The sequence below is a fragment of the Alosa pseudoharengus genome, unplaced genomic scaffold (assembly GCF_046254945.1).
Source record: "Alosa pseudoharengus isolate Yale_2024_CS ecotype anadromous, Long Island Sound unplaced genomic scaffold, YU_APseudo_1.1 YU_APseudo_1.1_scf_4, whole genome shotgun sequence".
In the NCBI taxonomy this organism is placed as follows: Eukaryota; Metazoa; Chordata; class Actinopteri; order Clupeiformes; family Clupeidae; genus Alosa; species Alosa pseudoharengus.
In genome coordinates this window covers 12,203,046-12,223,050 of record NW_027468774.1, presented here as the reverse complement: position 1 = coordinate 12,223,050, position 20,005 = coordinate 12,203,046, and the positions used below count along the sequence as shown (strand labels likewise).

The following is a 20,005-nucleotide window of genomic DNA, read 5'->3' as shown; positions in this document are numbered from 1 at the left end:
GAATTTGTACATGGCTTCTTATAAAGATCTTTGTAAAAAGTTTCCACAACATTTGCCAGCTCATTTTGTTTGTCCACTTTGATACCATCTTGATTTTTTAGTTCTTTTATTGACTGACGTGGTTTCAGCAATTTCCTGAAGAAATACTGTGTACAATTTTCGTTCTGTTCAAAGGTTTTAGCTCGACTCCTTTCTATAACTCCTCTTGCATCTTCTGCTGCGATGGTCATCATTTTCCCTTTAATCAGGGTGATCTCCTCATCTACATCAAAGCCCTCCTGCTGCATTTTATAGAATCTCTGCAGTTTTCCTTGTAACCTTTTTAGATAAAGTTTTTTCCCTTGAGCTTTCCTTTTCCCTTCTATTTGGAAGAATATTCTTGTTCTCTTTTTAATTTCCTCCCACCAGTCTGAAGCTGAGTTATAAAGACTTTTCAATGAAATCCAATCATAAAATTTTGCTTTGTATCTGTTAATTACATTGGGGTTATCTAAAAGGCTTGTATTCAGTTTCCAGTAACCTTGTCCAGCTTTTATAGACCCAGGGATTTTTACTGCACAGGTCAAAAGGGAGTGATCTGAAAAAAAAGTTGGAGCCACTGTAGCTTGTATCACCTCAAGACTTGTTGATGTTAAAATCATGTCTATTCTTGAGTGTGCCTTTCCATTTGTCCAGGTAAAACCAGGCAGATCTGGATTTTCTTTTCTGTAGGTATCAATCAGTTTAAAATCCTTTATAATGGTCTTCAACAGCTCAGAGCTACTATCTGTTGTGTTGGCTGTTTTGGTTATTTTATCTTTACAATTTAGGACACAATTAAAATCACCAGCTATTACAATGGGAATGTTACATAACAATACAGGATATAAAGCTGAAAGTGTTTCTAACCGATCTTTTAAATCAGTAGGGCAATAGATATTAATAAGTCTCAGCTCAAGCCCGTGCCTCTGAATATCGACACAGATCAGTCTTCCATCCTGTATAATTTGAATTTTCTGGACCTCAATATTATGAGCTCTAAAAAGTATTCCTACTCCAGACGCTCTGTTGGAGTTATCTCCTGACCACACAGAAGGCCCATGTGTCCATCGTCCTTGGAAGGTTTTATAATTATCTTTATATGAAAGCCAACATTCCTGTAAGAAATAAATGTCACTTTTTAAGGTTTGTAGATGTTCAAAAACTGCCTCACATTTCACTCTATCATTTATGCCACGTACATTAATAGATGTTGTTTTTAAAGTGTCCATTAGGGGAACTAGGAAGGATATCAATGTTCATGGCGAGTCTTCTTCCTTTTTTTTGCATGTTTCTTTTTATTTGCTAGACTTGCTGAGGAGGTATTTGATTGTAAAGAACTTTCTTTCATTTGAGTTGCTGTGGAGAACCCTAAGACCTCATCAGGCTCTAAGAATGGGGTTTCTAGAGGGGATTTGGGCGACCAGTTGATCTCAGCCCCCCACTGTGCCTCCCCAGAGGAGGTGGTGAGGACTCTCTCCCTTTTGTCTTCTACGTTTCCTCCACCAGAGGGAGACACAGGGAAAGCAGATGGTGAACTTGTAGATGGTGAACTTGTAGAGGGGTTCTCCCCAATGTTGGAAACGATTGACTCCAAAGGACTCTCTGCTCCGATTTCTGTAGTTCCCAGGAATCCTTCGGCTTGTGAGGGTGGAATTACAGATCCATCTGGGCTCTCATTGAGGGCGGCCGAAGACTCGGATGAACTTTCTGAACAGGATGTTTCACTTTCCATGTCTTCTGATGGACTGAAGGGGTCCAAACTTCCTTTAGCTGTGGCCTCATTCATTTGTTGGTTTGGGTTAGTATCAACCTCACTTGAAAAGAGAGAGGGGAGAAAAACTGTTCCTTGTGTTTCAGCCAAATCAGGCTGATTGTTGTAATCAGATTCAGGTGAGGTGGTAGCCATGTTGGAAGCATGTGCTTCCAAAGTTACTACCTCCATGTGTTGAACAATGGTGGCACTATACTCCGTTTCTGAGGGGGGAGCACACATTTTAACACGGTTTGCATAGGCTCGTGGACAATCTTTAAACCTGTGGTCTTGTGAAAGGCAAAGATTACAAACTGTAGAAGCAGTGCACTGTGAGGCAGTATGTTCTGTGCTCTTACATATTCTACAGACCTCCACAGTGCATTGGGCCGCGAGATGCTCTTTGCTTCTACAACGCCTGCATTCCTTCGGTTGTCCTACATAAAAAACAGAGCCTCTAAAAGAACCAATCTGGATATTATTGGGTAGATGTTGAATCCCATCACCGATTCTTTTCAGCCTGACTTGGAATCTTCGTTCTCCCGTTTTAATTCCATCCACATCTTTTACTTCAAATCCAGAAAGAACTGTGGCATACCTCATTAACCATGTGCTAATGTCCTCAATCTTCACTTTTTCAGAATACATCACGACATGGACGATCTTTAAATCTCTCTCTGACAAAGGTATGAAAACAATCTTCTGAAAGGCTGCAGAATCCTTCTTCTTTTTATCAAATCTCTCACAGCACAGTTCAAAAATCCTTAAACTTGCAAAAATGACTTCAAAAATCTTCTTACCAGGGAAAGCAAAGACATAATCCAGTTGATTTGTTGGAAATCCCAATTCTTTTTGCAGGATCTGGCGACTAAACTGCAATCGATCCATCTCCAGATCTTCCAACAATTCGAATCTTGCAGCATTCCTCCTTTGTCCTGGTAATGCCATGCTTCAGTCCTTGCACTCCAGCCGTCAAGATGAATGGGCAAACAACCTTCTTGATCATTGTATCACCCCTGCCAGGTAAGTAACTAATCAACGGTGGGCCCAGGTGCGAGAGCGCTCCGCGTGCCCCATACCAACGTCTTTTGGCCCAGGATGAATTAGCTCTGATACATGCAATACACATTAAGAGTGACTTCAATTGTTTATGCAAAGGGCCTGAGGCACCGAACTAGTTTAGTAGTTACAGATTACAATTTCAAATAAAAAACACACGACTACATATCCATTACATGTGAAAACATTAAAAAAATATTTTATTAACAGCCTGCAGGCCAGGGTAATCTACTGCATTAACATCAACTCACATGGAATTATGGGAACACTCAATGCGCCTCTTCAACCCTCTGCTGAAACTGCAAGCGTAGATTGCTTGCTTATAAACTCACACTGCGCAGAAACAAAACTTAATGTAGCCTAACTTATTTAACCGTCCAGAAACCAAATAAAATCATTCATATGCATACAATCCCCAATATGCGTGAATTAGGCCATTAGAAGAAGGCCATTTTACGAGCCTTTCATTGTGCAAAATCGTCAATGATGTTCCCAATATTTAATGCTCTGGCTCTCATATTTTCAATGGACAGGATAGCTAACCCACGGAGCCTCTCCTGCCCCATGCTGCTCCTTAGGTATAGGTCTTAATAAGTTTGAGTTTGGAAAAAGATCGCTTAGCTGTTGCCACAGTCACAGGCAATGTCAGAAACAACACGAGTACACACTTCCCCGAATGTGGATGTTACACTGTCATAATCTACCACCAGCATTTTGGCAAGTTGAGATGACTTCTGTGAAATCTCTGCTTTAAAGCAAGACCTGAATGAGAGGAGTTGTGTTGGGAATGTCGGTGCAATGTCCCTGCTATAATGGTCTGACAAACGTCTTGCCTTTTCAAGCAGTTCATCATCACCTGCGAGTTGAAGGGTCATAGGACGTAAAGACTCAAACACATGACAAGTTTCCCGCATACTTGCAAATCTTTGGGAGAGCTGACTGATTATGATGTCCAGAGTTGCATTAAATACCTGCACTTTGAAGTATCTCTGCATCGGTTAAGCGCTCATCTTCCGATAGATCGTCAAAGTGACGCTTCACTCTCCGTGCTCTAACATTCTAAAGTTCTAAAAAAAAAAAAAAAAAAAAAGGAGGCAGGGCGGGGGTAGCGACGGGCCCCGGGAGGTCACGGGCCCTGGTGCGACTGCACTTGCTGCACCTACTATAGTTACGCCACTGCAACTGTGGTAAACGTCAATCGAGGGTGCAGTGATGACGGATCAACATCGGATTTTGGCATTTAGCCTACTCAATGAAGCTATAGTAGGCTAATGTTAATTGGCAGAAAGATTGAACATGGTTTGCTACATCTATACGACAGTAAACTTCAGCTAGCTAGCGGCAGTTACAACTAGTTAAGCAAAGAGATGGTTAACGTTATGTTTGTATTAGGGCTGTCAGCCATAACATGTTAATCGCGATGCAGTAAGGACCAAGCATACTTTCATACGTTAATTTGTTAGATTGCCCGATTGACGCAAAGTGCGTCAAAAAACACACTTATTCTTTGTTACATTGCTCCGGAACTGTTCATTGCAGCGAGATAAAACTGTTATTGCGTTATTGCGTGACAGTGCAGAAGTGGGGCTTTCCAACGAAACTACGCACATGTCTGTACGATCAAGTATGAAAATAAAAGAAAATCATGAAATTAAATCAAATTGCATCATATTTACAGACTATACTTCTCTGCGTTCACCTGCTCACCCATTACTATCGTTTGAATTACTCGCAAACCCGTGATCGCATAGAGATGGCAAGCATATCAGATGAAAGAGGAGACACAGGGCTATCCATTGGTACCATGAATATCGATCCTTTTGACTTATAAAAACAGACGAAGTAACTGCAAAATAATAACGTCATGTACACAAACCAACGCTGCACACCCATTACTCTTGTTTGAAGTACTCGCGGACCCGTAATCGGATAGATATGCCACACACGTCAGATGAAAGAGGAGACACAGAGCTATCATTTGATATCAAGTACATCCTTCTGGGTTATAAAACAGACGAAGTGACAGCAAAGTAATAACTTCATATAGCTGGACTTACCCCACGTTTACGAATTTTTGTCTGTTTTTGTGGCAAAGCATGTTTATAATCCAACGCTATCGTGTGTTTCTCTATGGCAAAGCATGTTCATAATTCGGTTTTGAGATCCTAGCAAATTCCTGCATGGCATCCAATTCAAGGCTCACATTGCATCCCAATTTGTTCAACAAAGAAACCCCTTTTTTGCCTCTACTTTGTTCATGGCAATGCAGTAAAAAGATGTTGTAGAGAATCATTATGAGTGCATACACAATGCACTCAAAATTAGATTTTGTGAGATACATGTCAAAATATAAGAATTTTTATAATACGCTTTTTGTATTTTTATCATTTAACATAATAACCTAATGGTGATATAACATAATGGTGATAACACTTGTTGATAGGGCCCCCTTGGAATTTTTGCTTGGGGCCCCCACAGACCCTAGAATCGCCTCCGTGGGTTAGCTATCCTGTCCATTGAAAATACGAGAGCCAGAACATTAAATATTGAGAACATCGTTGACGATTTTGCACAATGAAAGGCTCGTAAGATGGCCTTCTTCTAATGGCCTAATTCACGCATATTGGGGATTGTATGCATATGAATGATTGTATTTGGTTTCTGGACGGTTAAATAAGTTAGGCTACATTAAGTTTTGTTTCTGCGCAGTGCGAGTTTATAAGCAAGCAATCTACGCTTGCAGTTTCAGCAGAGGTTTAAAGAGGCGCATTGAGTGTTCCCATAATTCCATGCGAGTTGATGTTAATGCAGTAATATTAGATTACCCTGGCCTGCAGGGTAAAATTATTTTTAAATGTTTTCACATGTAATGGTTATGTAGTCGTGTGTTTTTTATTTGAAATTGTAATCTGTAACTACTGAACTACTTCGGTGCCTCAGGCCCTTTGCATAAACAATTGAAGTCACCCTTAATGTGTATTGCATGTATCAGAGCTCATTCATCCTGGGCCAAAGTTCGTCAGTATAGGTCCTGCGTAGCGCTCTCGCACCTGGGTTCGCCATTGACTTGTTACGCCACTGTAAATTAGGCCTACATGAAGTATTAAAATGATTATTTGAAGTATCCTACGTTTGAAAAAATATTGAAGGGAATCAGGGGCAGCCAGCTCAGTAGCCTATCCTATCCTATGTCTTTGGCAGGTAGCCTACTACAGACACAGGGGAAGAACAGTCAGCCTCAGCCAGTAGGCTACAAGCAACCAGACCCTTTCAAAAAAAATAACTACATTAGTTTACTTCAAGTGTCAAACTGCAGATTTCTGAGTATCAAAACTGTTATTGTTATTTTTTGTAATGGGATATGTACAGCAAGCATCAAAAGCAAGCAGCCCAGAACCTAAAACTGGGCATTTATAGATGTGAAGGTGATTCACACACAATTATTTTTCTTTCTCCTAGTCCTTTAAGGGGAAAAACACTATATTTGGTAATTTCCGTAGAAATCCTAAATGGGGTGGGATGATTGTATTGGGAGCACTGAGGTGTCAGATGCGACTGTTAAAAAAATGGTTACAATTTGGCCCTCAGAGTTCAGGTTGGGGGCCCCTTAGCAGGATTTTGCTTAGGGCCCCATGGAGGTCTGAACCGGCACTGCCACACACAGACATAAATAATTGTAATTATTTAAGATTAGATTGTTGAACCATGCAATAGGCTACTTTTTCGCTGTGTCACTTAAGAACACGTTTGAAGATAAGAAAGAAGTCGAGTAAAGTGAGGAAATGTGTAGGCTTAGATTTTGATGCAGTAGGCCTACAGACTAAACCACATGTTCCTTTCTCTGCTTGTACCCTTATAGGCCTAATAAAATATAGCCCTCACTTAGCAAAGATAATGGCAAACTATTCTGGCAACGTCTCGTTTCATAACTTGATTGCATTTTTGTCCGCTTTTCATCACATTATTATGACCATTAAATGTAGGCTATGCTGTTTTGCACTCTAAAATCTAATCATCACAGGTAAACACAATAAAGAATAGGAACGTAAATTGGATTATGTATTCTAAGTTGTAATTCCTCTGTATGTCCTGTTGGTGACCTCAGTGAGAAGTACTGTTAAGACGCTCTTAGCCGGTAACGACAACTCTGGAGCACTCGTAGACCTACGAATGTTTTCACAACGCTCTTAAGATACGATGGTTTCGGGAAACAGTCGGCAAATCTTAAGACGTTCGTAAGAGGGACTTTACGACGCTCTTAGGCTTAAGATGCTTTCGGGGAACTGGGCCCACTCCAGAGCTCCAGAGTACTCACAGTCTCACACCAGTTGTAATAGTGCTGTGTATCTAATATCTATCTTATAACTTTTACAAGTATAGGAATAGAGTCATTGTGTTTTTGAATATATATTTTGTTTATTTGGTATAGTAAAACAAAGCTTAATGTATTTGCCATTGTAAAGATATACGTTTTATTTGGTGTTGCAAAAATCTGTCCACAGGAAGGACATTAGGCTACTATTAAGAGTTCCAGACTTTTCAAACCTTTTAATATACATTAATGCTCAAGTCTTTCACCTGCATAAGAAGTTGTATATTCAATTAGCATTACATTGTGTGTAGAATACCTAGAATATATGTGAAGGATGAACATCAGCTATGAATCTTCACTCTCTCCTTCTTTAGGCCTCTATCTTTCTGTATTCAGCGTTCTCACCTATTCACAACTAGTATGATATAGTATTTATAGCAGGATAATAGTAATTAAATAATAGTATTTTCCGTCTCAGACTTTCTGTTTCTTTCTTTTTTTCTTACTGCCAGCTGTGTGCCTTAAGCTGCTGTTCCCCCTTCCTCTCACTACAGTTTTCTGGCTTTGGCGAAAAACACGCCGGTGACGTCGTCCACGCCCACCCTCATGTCCACAGGCAGGGTGTAGACGCTGAGCTGTAGTAACTGGTAGCCACTGACCCTGAGGCTGGCGCAGACCTGGGCCTCGTCCAGGGGCACCACGGGGATGCGCAGCCCTGGCGCCCCCAGGTAGTAGCTCTCCCCCAGGGCACCAATGAGCAGGAGGTGACCCCCTTGGCACAGCAGGGAGGTGATGTGCCCCAGGGCCCGCGTGAACGCCGCCACGTCCGGGCTCGCGCTCTCCAAGCAGAAGCAGGACACCAGGCAGTCAGCTCCGCCTGTTGGCACAGCGGCGTCTGGGGGTAAAGGGCACGAGCGGTGCACGTCGATGGGAAGGACATCGCTCACCACGGAGCGAAGTCGAGCAGCCTTCTCACTGGACTCTGATGGCCTGTTGGATATGAGAGTGGAAAGAAGGGGTGGAAATACTGTAGAGAGAAAATTATTTTGACTTACACTCAGTCCTACGAGATCAAGCTGTGTGTGATCTATTTCTATCTCTTACTAAAAGTCATAATAATAATAATAATAATAATAATACATTTGTTTTTTATAGCGCTTTTCTAGAAACTGCTTTACAGTTTTTACATAGGTACAGACAATTAGTCAAGGTATACATGGACAAGGTTGCATTAACAGAGAAATAGTCATTTTCATTTAAAAGGTCCATCCCATATACTTTATTCAATCAAATTCAGCAAATTGCTCTTCACAGTGGCTCTAACCAAGATAGAGGGAGAGCAGCTTCACAGAAGAGAACTTCTGATGGCAAATTTGAGGAAAAGTTGGTAAACCACCCTTCTTACCTAATTTGAGGGTGCTGATTCTGAATATTTTGTTTACCAAGCTCAATTCTGAGTTCTAAGCCGCATAATCAGCATTTTAACATAAAATAGCGATTATTTTTGCTTATTTTTCCCTAAATTGGGTTGATTTCAAAAGTAAATCACTAAAACCAAATAAAAGTGTTCTCTAAATACATGTTTGAGCATTAAAGAAGCCATACTATAGTTTATTAACGTATTTAATGGGAACATGATTACAGTTAACATGTAATAAACTCGGAAATTCTAATCAAAATACAACCATATTTTTATTGCTAACATAGTGAGTCACTCGTGGTGTTTAATGCATTTCATCACAATAACAAATTGCAGATAACCTTCAACTCAGAATATATCCTACAGTACATACACTATGAACTTAGATAGCGGGAATAAGCCTAATGCAGAACTGCATCTACCATCAGCAACTACCGGCAAGTAAAAAACATTTTACTTCTAACACTGGATTTGGTATGTGTGCTTGCCTCCATACTAGAGCTTGATAATGTGCTCTTCTAATATGCCATTGAGCAGCATCACTTGTTGGTGGTAGAGCCTCCGATCCTCGACATCTAGAAAACAGAGTGTTGTCACGATACCAAAATTATGACTTCGATACAATACCTGCCATAAATATCTTGATACTCAATACTGAAACGATATCCAAATCCTAAAATATCTGGAAAAAGAAAGGAAGCAGGCCTCCTCCAAGTGTATTGAGTCATTTGTGTTGAATTTGGTGCACTTTTGATCAATTCTGACCAAATGAGAGGAGTTGTAAACTTCCTACATAATTATTATTTTTGTAGTCAGTAAAATAGTAGTTTGTGTGTGATTAAGTCCTTTATTGTTTGTTATAGCTCATTTATATTGTGTGATGTTTTGGCAATAAATTACCTTTAAATAGCCAAAGTAGGCTAGATCAAGGTCAGTGTTCAAATTACTGCATACCAATCACTTAATGCTATGCAGAAGAGCCTAATCTTTAGGTCATCTGATGTAGGATACCCTAGGCCTTCCTGTGTTTATGGGATTTCTTTGGCAGTTGCAAAGGGAAAAAAGTAAAGATAGTCTGTTCTGTAGTTCTGTGCTCCCAGTGTTATTTAATAAGTACGTTTCAACCACTCTTTGGGTCTTAATCAGATAGGCCTACACCATTATTACATTACATTACATTACATTTGGCTGACACATTTTTAACCAAAGCGACTAACAACATGGTAACAGTTAAGTTTTAAAGCAATTCTCTCAACAATTTTAGGACAATTTTAGAGTACAGTAAGAATAAGTGTATCAGAGAGTGCTGTTTTTAAACAGTTGAGTGTCAGTTCAAGACGGCTGGTAAGTGCTAGCATCAGCAAGACTTGTTGTAAGTGGTGCTATGAAAGGAGATGTTCTCTAAAGAGCTGGGTCTTGAGCAGTTTTTTGAAAATGGAGAGGGATGACCCTGCCCTTGTAGGAACTGGCAGTGTGTTCCACCAACGAGGATGAGATGAGAAAAGTTTGGATTGGCCTGAGTGTATCTGTTGCAATATCTGTGTGCATTCCTACATTAGGTCTATTTCTTTGATAGTCAACATAATTTGCTACCACATAACAAATACCAATTAACAATACAAATGTTTCTTACAAACTTTCCTGCATACTTCTTAAATGTGCTGCAGTCAGATGGGTGTCCTAAAGACCAAGGCTGTAGTCATGATGTCAACATTGCATGCCATGCCAAATCTGTGGTGGGGTCTGAGGGCCATGCAAAAAATATTATTAAAAATCACAAACAAGTTGTTACGATGTTTTTTCCAACTTGTGTGCCGTCGCCACATTTGATTCCTACGTTTTGCCTGCATGGATGCGCGATCGAGTGCGCATCTAAATAATATGCAAGATGCAACAACCATTTCTAAGAGGCCTATAAACAGGGTAATTCCTGGCATTAGTACTAGCATATGAATGCATTATTTATGTTGTAAGACATGTGAAAGAAATGAATGACACATGCTTGCACAAATTCATCATTTAAAGGAAACTTTTCACTTTCGCTATCATTGCGAGAATAGGTTACAATATGGAACATTTTTCAAAGCTCCCTTTGAGTCTGATCGGCTCCAAAAATGTATGGGATTTCCTTAACCTGTGCTACACCTTTCCAACAAGTTTTGTGAGAATTGTGAGCTTTTGCAATATTGTTGCCAGCCCTACCTCACCACAGTAGGGTCATAGAGGGTTAAAGCGGAGCTAGTACAGTAATCAAGGATCTTTGGTAGGGTGCAGCAAGTGGAAGCTTTTGATAGCGCACGCCACTAATGAAAAACTAGGGTGACCAGATGTGCTCTTTTTCCAGGACATGTCCTCTTTGAGACCTTACAAATCGTCCAGAATTTTGTTATTCTAGAGCCTCAAACGTGTTTACAGCGAAATTGCATTGCGTTTTTCTCTGTCATCCACAAATAAGTTCAAAATAGCCTTTTGAGGCAGTGTTTTCTCTTTTGTCCTCTTTTTCACAAACTAAAAAGAGGACATAATCAGGTCACCCTAGAAAAACGGAAAACCAGGTCAAACCAATCAGGGGTGTAGGCTACTCTGGAACCATCACTAGGTCACTAATTTGTGCGTTATTTATGTTTGATTACATTTCAGATGGTGGTGGTTGTTGGTTTCCTGTAGAGTTCTTTTTCTTTCTTTATTTTTCTATGTCTGTATATTGGGGGGGGGGGCATTTTGGTCATATTTGAATATTGGGGGGGACACGTCCCCCTCAATGTCTATGGTGAGTACGGCCCTGCTAAAGACATAACTAGATCTTGAGCATCTATTACCAGTGTTGAATGAGCAGTTTTTGCAGTGATCACTACTGGACATTCCACATTGCTAGACAGCACTTGAGTGAAGATAGACTTATTTCCACTTCACAAATAACCATCGCTATCTGCAATAGCTACAGTACAGGGACATTAATCTAGCCTGGCGGGCCATCTTATATCCTAGGGTGCGTCTAGATTTCTAGGCTAACATTAATCAGTTCATAGCTGAGGATTTGTCCTAGGTCCACTTCCCTTTCAGAATAATATGCAGTAATGATGCACTGGAGAATGTTTCTTTTTGTTGCACTATAAAGGATATCTTGTCTAATTTTTTGGCAAATAATGCAATCTCCATAGCACTCTTCAGCAACCCTCAAATATGCACACTCTTCCATTTTTTTGCATGGCTGGAATTTGAATGATAGAAAAGAGCACCAGTGAGATGTTTTAACTAGGCAAGCACAGTCGCCTTTACAGTAAAATAAAATACAGTGTAAATCCTCTGTAGAACTGACAACTCTTCATAATAGTTAGTGACAAAGTACTTTCTACAGAAAAATGAGCAGTCACCTACTATTCTATCAATTTATTATCAAGGAATCTATTTTGCTTCTAAACGTCATACTGAATTTTAGCTATTATTTCAATTTATATTTTAATTTTATCTTATTTTCATTTGCTACTTGAGGGTCATTGGGGTAATTCCTGTCCTGTCCTACAACATATCTGATACATAAAGAGTATATTACGTAATGCCTTATTTTTTGCAATTCCTATGATACCTGATGTGAATTATGCTAATTGTGCTAATTAGCAAGCTTAAAACTCAAAATTGAGCTTGGTAAACAAAATATTTGAATTCAGCACCCTCAAATTGTGTGAAATAGCCCCTTTACCGACTTTTCCTCAAATTTGCCAACAGGACTTTTTCTGAACGTTTGTTAGCTATCTGCTCTCCCTCTAAGACATGAATAATCTCAATCAATCAACACATGCTTCAGGAGCCTAGAAGAGAAGGGAGGGGTGTAATTTTGATTGGCCATTGCGCAGAACTGTCAACAACCTTTTGCAAAAACGTTTTCCAAATGGCATGAATGGAGGGGTGAAGTGGTGAATGAATTAAAGGGTCCATTTCTCCAAAATGCAAAGTAAATGCTTTTCACATCCATTCAGAATGGAAATAAAACCACATTTCTAGCCTGGAGATTCCATACTGTGTCTCTGTGATTACAAGGGTCTGGCCACGAATGCTTCACTCCCCTCCCTGAAGGACATTTACACCACCCACCTCACCCGCAAGGCGACCAAAATTGTGAGTGATGCAAGTCACCCCGCTCACAATCTGTTTGATCTACTGCCCTCTGGGAAGAGGTACAGAAGCCTGCGCTCCCGCACTACCAGACTCACCAACAGCTTCATACACCAAGCTGTTAGGATGCTGAACTCTCTCCCTCCTCTCCCCCCTCCACCCTCAGCTACATAACATCCTGGACATTGGACCCACAATGGCCGCCTGCACTACTCCACTTGCACACTTGTACACTTTGCAACTTGTTGTTGTTGTCCTGAAAACACAACACTTCTGCTGCTCTTACATAACTTGCACCACTATGCCACTTTCTTTCTTACTTAGGTCAAACAGAACTACCTCAGCCTTTTATTGGCCTGACTTTGCACTAGTATTTTATTTAATTGACTGTCTATGCACAATTTCAACCAAATTTTGCTGCTCTTATTTTTTCATTATATGTGCCCTCTTATTTACTTATTTACTTACTTTTTTGTTTACTTGAATGTTATGTTTGTCTGTGGACTTAAATTGGTAAAATATGTCTTGTCTTCACCGTGGGATAGTGAGAAACGTAATTTCGATCTCTTTGTATATCTGGAACATGTGAAGAAATTGACAATAAAGCTGACTTTGACTTTGACTTTGAATAATGTAATGGCCCAAGCCCAACTCGAGGGGCGGCACCAAGCGTGCATTTTAAAATCTCACTGCACGCAATTGGATGAGACTATATGACCAATTTTTACTGACTGATTCTGGACTTCGACGCAATTGGATAACACTATAACTGTCATCTGTTTAGCTCGCCTTTGGCCCGCCTATATCAGATACACCGATGTGATTGGCTCCCCACGATACAAGTGGCAAAAGTAACGTGCATCATTACTCATTGCCAGAGTGTCTCACAGAGACAATTCAAATTGTGCTTTTGCAAGAACTCTGGATTTTCCAGGGTACCACCTTTCTAAGACAGTTTCAAACCTGTTTCACTTAATTTGCATTAGGTATTGTGTCTGTCACTGTGTGTGTGTGTGCGTGTGTGTGTGTGTGTGTTAGTGTGTGTGTGTGTGTATGTGTGTGTGTGTTAGTGTGTGTGTGTGTGTGTGTGTGTGTTAGTGTGTGTGTGTGTGTGTGTTAGTGTGTGTGTGTGTGTTTGTGTGTTTGTGTGTGTGTGTGTGTGTGTGTGTGTGTGTTAGTGTGTGTGTGTGTGTTAGTGTGTTAGTGTGTGTGTGTTAGTGTGTGTGTGTGTGTGTGTGTTAGTGTGTGTGTGTGTGTGTGTGTGTGTGTGTGTGTGTGTGTGTGTGTGTGTGTGTTAGTATGTGTGTGTGTGTGTGTGTGTGTGTTAGTGTGTTAGTGTGTGTGTGTTAGTGTGTGTGTGTGTGTGTGTGTGTGTGTGTTAGTGTGTTAGTGTGTGTGTGTGTGTGTGTGTGTGTGTGTGTGTGTGTGTGTGTTAGTGTGTGTGTGTGTGTGTGTGTGTGTGTGTGTGTGTGTGTGTGTGTTAGTGTGTTAGTGTGTGTGTGTGTTAGTGTGTGTGTGTGTGTGTGTGTGTGTTAGTGTGTGTGTGTGTGTGTGTGTGTGTGTGTGTGGACTCACTTCCTGCCCTCCAGCTGGCAGACATACTCCAGGTAGGGTGTCCAGTCCAGGCTGCTGCTGGAACCTTCAGCCAGCCAGTGCTGTAGCTCGCGCCGGTTCACTTCCAGGAAGTCGGTCAGTACCACGCGGCCAAACACCTCGCAGCCACTCATCACCTGGTACAGGGTCGGCCCAGAGCCCACGTCTACTAGCACCTCCCCCCGCACATCACCTAGGGGACAGACAGACACATACACACACACAGAATCACATTTCATTCAAACACAGAGTCACATTCATATAGCCAAATGAATGTACAAAAACACAGAGAATCACATACAGTACTCCAAAACTCCAAACTTAGGAAGAAGCATAAACACATAAACACACAGCCTAATTCACACACACACATAGTCTAATTCCCACACACCAACACGCAGCCAAATTAATACACAGAAAATCACATTCAAACACATTGCTTTCCTTTGATGTATAATAATGCAATAAACTAAAGCTGCTCTAAGGCAGGGATCACACAGTGGCAGATTTCCTATTATTTGCTATGGTTCAGCAAAGGAACAGTTGGAGCGGTAGCGTTACCGTAGCGACAAACAATTTCAGCCTTGAACTTGGTTCGACGTTCAGTGCATAACACAATGCTCATCAATTGTCAGCTTAGGCAATAGAACTCGGACCCGTTCGTGCAACGTAGGAACGAGGTAGAACTTATAATGGTCTAAGCGGTGCATTACACTTGACTGCTGCTGCTTTGTTATCTCCAATCCCCGCCTAAAAGCAATCAGTAGTGGCCTGCTTCAGTAGTGGCTGTATGTGGCATATCCACTGCACCCTAATTCTGTCCTACCCTCAGTGAAGGCTCTGTGCAGGCAGGTGAGTTTCCAGGGCACGATGCTGTCCGCGCGCTGGAAGTCTGCCCGTGGTGGCGTGTAGTTAAACTGGAGATAGGCGGCCGGATCGAAGCCCTGGTAACACACGCGCATGGCCTCCACCGCCTCCCTGCTCGCTGGCTCCTCGTTCTTTCCGTCTCTCTCCTCTCTCAACTCCATAGACGCCTCTGTCTTTCCGTCTCTATCTCCTGCCATCCCTGTCGTCTGTTGTCCGTCTCTGTGGGTCTGTTTCTGTATGGCAGACAGTTGTGTCCGCTTCTCATTTATGCTGCTGGTATTATTATACCTGTGCGTGTGTGTGTGTGTGTGTGTGTGGTGTTATCCCTCTCCATACTGTGTCTCAACAATAAAACATTCATAAGAGAACAGATAACCATCCTGTCCTCTCTGAGAAAATCCACCCACTCCACTATCTCTGAGCTGTGTGTGTGTGTTTGTATGTATGTGTGTGTCTGCCCACTATATTCGAACTCCATGCATATGTGTGTGTGCGCGCGCGCGCGCGTGTGTGTGTGTGTGTGTGTGTGTGTTTGTCTGCCCGCTATCTCAGAGCTCCAAGCATGTCTGTGTGTGTGTGTGTGTTTGTGTGTGTGTGTGTGTGTGTGTTTGTGTGTGCATCTGCCCACTATCTCAGAGCTCCAAGCATGTCTGTGTGTGTGTGTGTGTGTGTGTGTGCATCTGTCCACTATCTCTGAGATGTGTGTGTGTGTGTGTGTGTTTGTGTGTGCATCTGTCCACTATCTCTGAGCTGCGTGCATGTGTCTGACCCCAGGTGCTGATGGGATCTCGGCTAGGGGCTTTTCTCCTCCATGCCTGGGATGCAGTCTGACGTCTCCTCCAGGCTCCCGGCTCTCCCTGGACCTCTCGGCCCCCGCTGCCGCTATCTGCCCCGATCTCTCTCGGGGACACTCTGCTCCGGTCTGCTGCACTTCACCTGCACTTCCCCCGCTATTTTCACCCAGACTCCCCCTGGAGGAGACCCTCCAGTCCGGCTCTCTTTGATTGATCTACACGGCGCCAAACACTAGCGCTGCTGGCTGCTAGATGCTTAACGCTAAGTGAGGGATAATATCCTCAAACAGAAACACGCTGGTGTATGACCTGGTGAAAAACAACAAAAAAAAAAACTTGAGCAGAACAGTGCTCATGAGGAGCTGTCAGCTTAAAGACAACTCTGTCGGTACAAAAAAAAAAAAGACGATCGGTGCTACCTAGCTCGAGTTGTTGCACTCATCAGCTAGGGCAGCCAGGCACAGCGCTACACTCTGGGGGCACTAAAATCAGAGAAGACCAATAGGTGAGAGTATTGATATCTCTAATTACACGTATAATGTCCGCCTCTGTGACATGTAAATGAATGAATGTGCCTGCCCCTACCATGACACAGTATCTGCAATGACAGCTGCTGCCATGTGGGACTGAATGTATATAAAACATACAAAACAAAGATTCTTGATTATTTTATTAAGATTTCAATGGTGAGAGAGAGCCTACGGTCATTGCCTTTGCTTTGGGAGCTGTCCATGGTGCTGAATGTACAGTAGGTATTCTACATCAGAAGAGGAATAATTGGTGATAATGAGAGCAGTAGGTAAATGGCACCATTACCTGGTAAGGAACTTATTTGAGTGCTTTATCCTGGGCATTCAACTGGCTAGAAAAAATCTCATCTGACTAGGTGGACATGGCAGCTTCAGGTAATTAACAACAATGATAAACTTATCTGCAGTGTTGGGCAAGTTACTTCAAAATCATAATGTATTATGTATTACTTATTACTGTCATTTCAAAGTAATTCATTACATTATAATATTACTGTCTCTGAATTGTAAGGCATTACACTACTATTGTATTACTTTTAAGTTACTTTTACCAAAATATCTGGAAATATGGATTTGGAATTCTAAATGCAGTTTATTATGCTCATTGCTCAATGCAGCTCATTGCACTTCTAATGGAGGGTGATGTGGTACAACGTAATGACTGAGCTAGGCTTAAGGCTAACAACAGTAGAATGCAATAGGCGCAGTGATGGCTCATGATGCAATACAAGGAACAATCATAGCCAGAATGTTGTTAAAAGAAGACAAAAGGTCAAAGTCTGGTCAATTGTGATAGAAATGCTGTAACTTTAGGCTTAGGCCTACTCATTAAAATCAACAGAGAGCCCACTACCTGTATATTGTAACCCAAAACTTAAAGACATGTCAAGATAGGCTACACAGTGCAGCTGCTGGCCATTTTGGTGCCCTAACTGGTGAAATACAGTATTAACCTAAGTATGTCATCATATGGCCAACTATAAAGATGTAATCTGCCTGTTCCCAGGGATGGGTAGTATTTCTGAAACATGTCATATGTATTTCAAATGCAAAATAGTATTTTGTCATTTGTATTTTATTGGGTTGAGGGAAATGGTTCTGTATTTTGTCTCAAAATACTTTATTGGTGTGTATTTTTGTATTTTCTGCTATTTCTGCTATTTGCGCAGATTTTTTCTCCTCTGTTGTTCTCGCAGTGTTGTTTGCGAATATGTATCAAAACATAATACCACTTAATTTCAGGTTAAAATGCATTGTAATGCGCGTTACTGAAGTTTGTACCGACTAAAATATTAATATTATAATAAATTATATTAAAATATAATAGTATAATGCCTTACAGTACATTGCCGTGTTACAGCCAAAAGCAATATATTGCAGTAATTACATTACTTTTGTAACTCGTTACTCCCAACACTGCTTATCTGCCGTACCTTAAATATAGCATTTGTGGCTTTCCCATTATGTTTTAAATGAAGTCAAATTGTTACAATCTGATTTATTAAAGCCATTCATATGCCAAGTCTGCTGTCTCTGGCAAAGCATAGGGTTGCTGGAGACACCATAGTTTTTCTTTTTTTCATGTTTATATAAGGCATCTAAAACAGAAGATGCCCAGGGTTCACAAGCAGAGTGCCAAACGTTTAATGCCAAGCCTGTAGCCTGGTTACCACCAGACCGCTTCTCAAATCTCAATTGGGATTGAAAGTGGGTCTGGTAAGGTTTCATTGACTTACGACCTCCAGGGGTGTGAACAGCAGTGAAACTAAACTTAAATTCAATTGGTGCATTAAACTCTTACCAAATCGTTTCAGAAATGCAGCAATCAAATCTTTTTTCTTGATGTCTTCTCTTACTTGGGAAGCAGCTTCCTGTCTTTGTCTAATGTCTGTCTGTGTGTGTTTATGTATCTCTCTCTCTCTCTCTCTCTCTGTGTGTGAAGGGTTCTTCATAGACCAGAAGGCTGTTGCTTTGGAAACTGTATTCCTCTTAGCTGTATGAGATAAACACATCACACAACACATCACTGTCTCTCTCTCTCTCTCTCTCTGTCTCTCTGTCTCTCTCTTCACATACACACACACACACTCTCGCATGTCTGTTGACCTCAACTGTCTGGGTAGTGCTCCAATGTGTGTGTGTGTGTGTGTGTGTGTGTGTTGGTATGGGGGACGGTTGGGTGAGTAAATATTCATAGGCCTATACTAAGGCAACCTTTACAAAAGTTAAATGTTTGCGGCACATTTGCAGCTAACTTGTAGGAATACAGTATTACTGATACAGTACATGTATTTAAAATACACAATAGTATGTTGTCATTTGTATTTTATTTAGTAAAAAATGGCATCATATGTTGTATCAAAATACTTTATAGGTTTGTAGTTTAAAAATACTGCCAAATACTTTTGGTAAAACCAATTTGGTAAAACCAAAACACCTACTTTTGGTGATGTGATTATAAAATGCAAAACAATGAATGCAGCACTGGTGCTGACTTGTAATTTGCCCAGAGTTGTTGTGATCAGAATATTGAGATTCAGGCAGATAAGTAACATGTAGGTTGCTCACACACACAATACACTCCCTCATACCAACCCCAAGTTTCTTGAGAACTTTAGTCATCAAATTCGAACACTGGAACCGGTTATGTGGTTGCCCTGCAACAAGTTACCCCACGTGAAAATGTAATTAATAATTTGCCCACACTTGTGATCATAATATTGAGATTTAGGAAGATGAAATTGCTCACATACACAATACACTCCTTCATACCAAGTTCATCTCAAGTTTCTTGAGAACATAAACAAATAGACAAAAAAGCAGGTAAAATTATTTTAACAGCTACAAAAATAGATGCGCATAGATAAAAGTTATTGTGGGGAAAAATGTCTTGGATGAGTATATTTGTATATCTTCATTTAACAGAATAGAATAAAATGGATTATATTTTAATGTCCCCATGATGGAATTTGTTTTAGCACAGCATAGCCCATGGACAGACAACTTAGATAATTAACTTTAATATGTTTGTATTATTTTATTCAAATACAAAGACATTTTATGTGAGAGTAAGGTATTTGTGTTTTTTTTTTTCTTTCAATTTCTGAGTATGGGGTTTGTGTCTGGTTTCCCTAATGTATTTGTGCTAATTTCACATCTTGAGCCTGTTTCTGTTTATCTGGATGTTTTGCCTCATGCCACCCTTGAATTAATCAGTGCCTCACACCAGTGCCACCCTTGTTAAAAATGTCTAGAATCACCACTGCTGATTGGCCGATCGTTTGGCGAACGGCTCCAAATTTTCTCTATCTCAAGATGTCAGACTGATCTGCGAGTGGAAAACTGGAGCTCGCGAGATAAGAATGGTCTCACAAGGCTAATTGGATGGTGTTAAAGTGTGTGTGTGTGTGTGTGTGTGTGTGTGTGTGTGTGTGTGTGTGTGTGTGTGTGTGTGCCCTGTGTGTGTGTATGCCCTGTAGTCATAAATGTAAGGAAATGCATTTTGGACAGTTAGGTTCTCATAGGAGAGAATGGGCTTTCAGTTGA

At 40.9% G+C, this 20,005-nt stretch overlaps 1 protein-coding gene across 1 annotated transcript; it reads right to left on the bottom strand.

The window, feature by feature from the left end:
• Positions 1-7,690: 7,690 nt before the first annotated feature.
• Positions 7,691-15,332, bottom strand: pnmt (phenylethanolamine N-methyltransferase). Its single transcript, XM_076265861.1, has 3 exons — positions 15,095-15,332; positions 14,251-14,461; positions 7,691-8,132 (listed from the first exon to the last, which is right to left on the bottom strand). The coding sequence occupies exons 1-3, from the start codon at positions 15,330-15,332 to the stop codon at positions 7,691-7,693; spliced, it is 891 nt and encodes a 296-aa protein (XP_076121976.1).
• Between the last annotated feature and the right edge of the window lie 4,673 nt (positions 15,333-20,005).

What these genes read in the sequence shown, in the direction of transcription:
- pnmt (XM_076265861.1), bottom strand. Translation starts at nt 15,332, where the DNA reads ATGGCAGGAGATAGAGACGGAAAGACAGAGGCGTCTATGGAGTTGAGA. An exon ending in GCACAGAGCCTTCACTGAGG is followed by an intron (nt 14,462 to 15,094) that starts GTAGGACAGAAT and finishes TCTGTCCCCTAG; the next exon opens with GTGATGTGCGGGGGGAGGTG. An exon ending in TGCCAGCTGGAGGGCAGGAA is followed by an intron (nt 8,133 to 14,250) that starts GTGAGTCCACAC and finishes CATATCCAACAG; the next exon opens with GCCATCAGAGTCCAGTGAGA.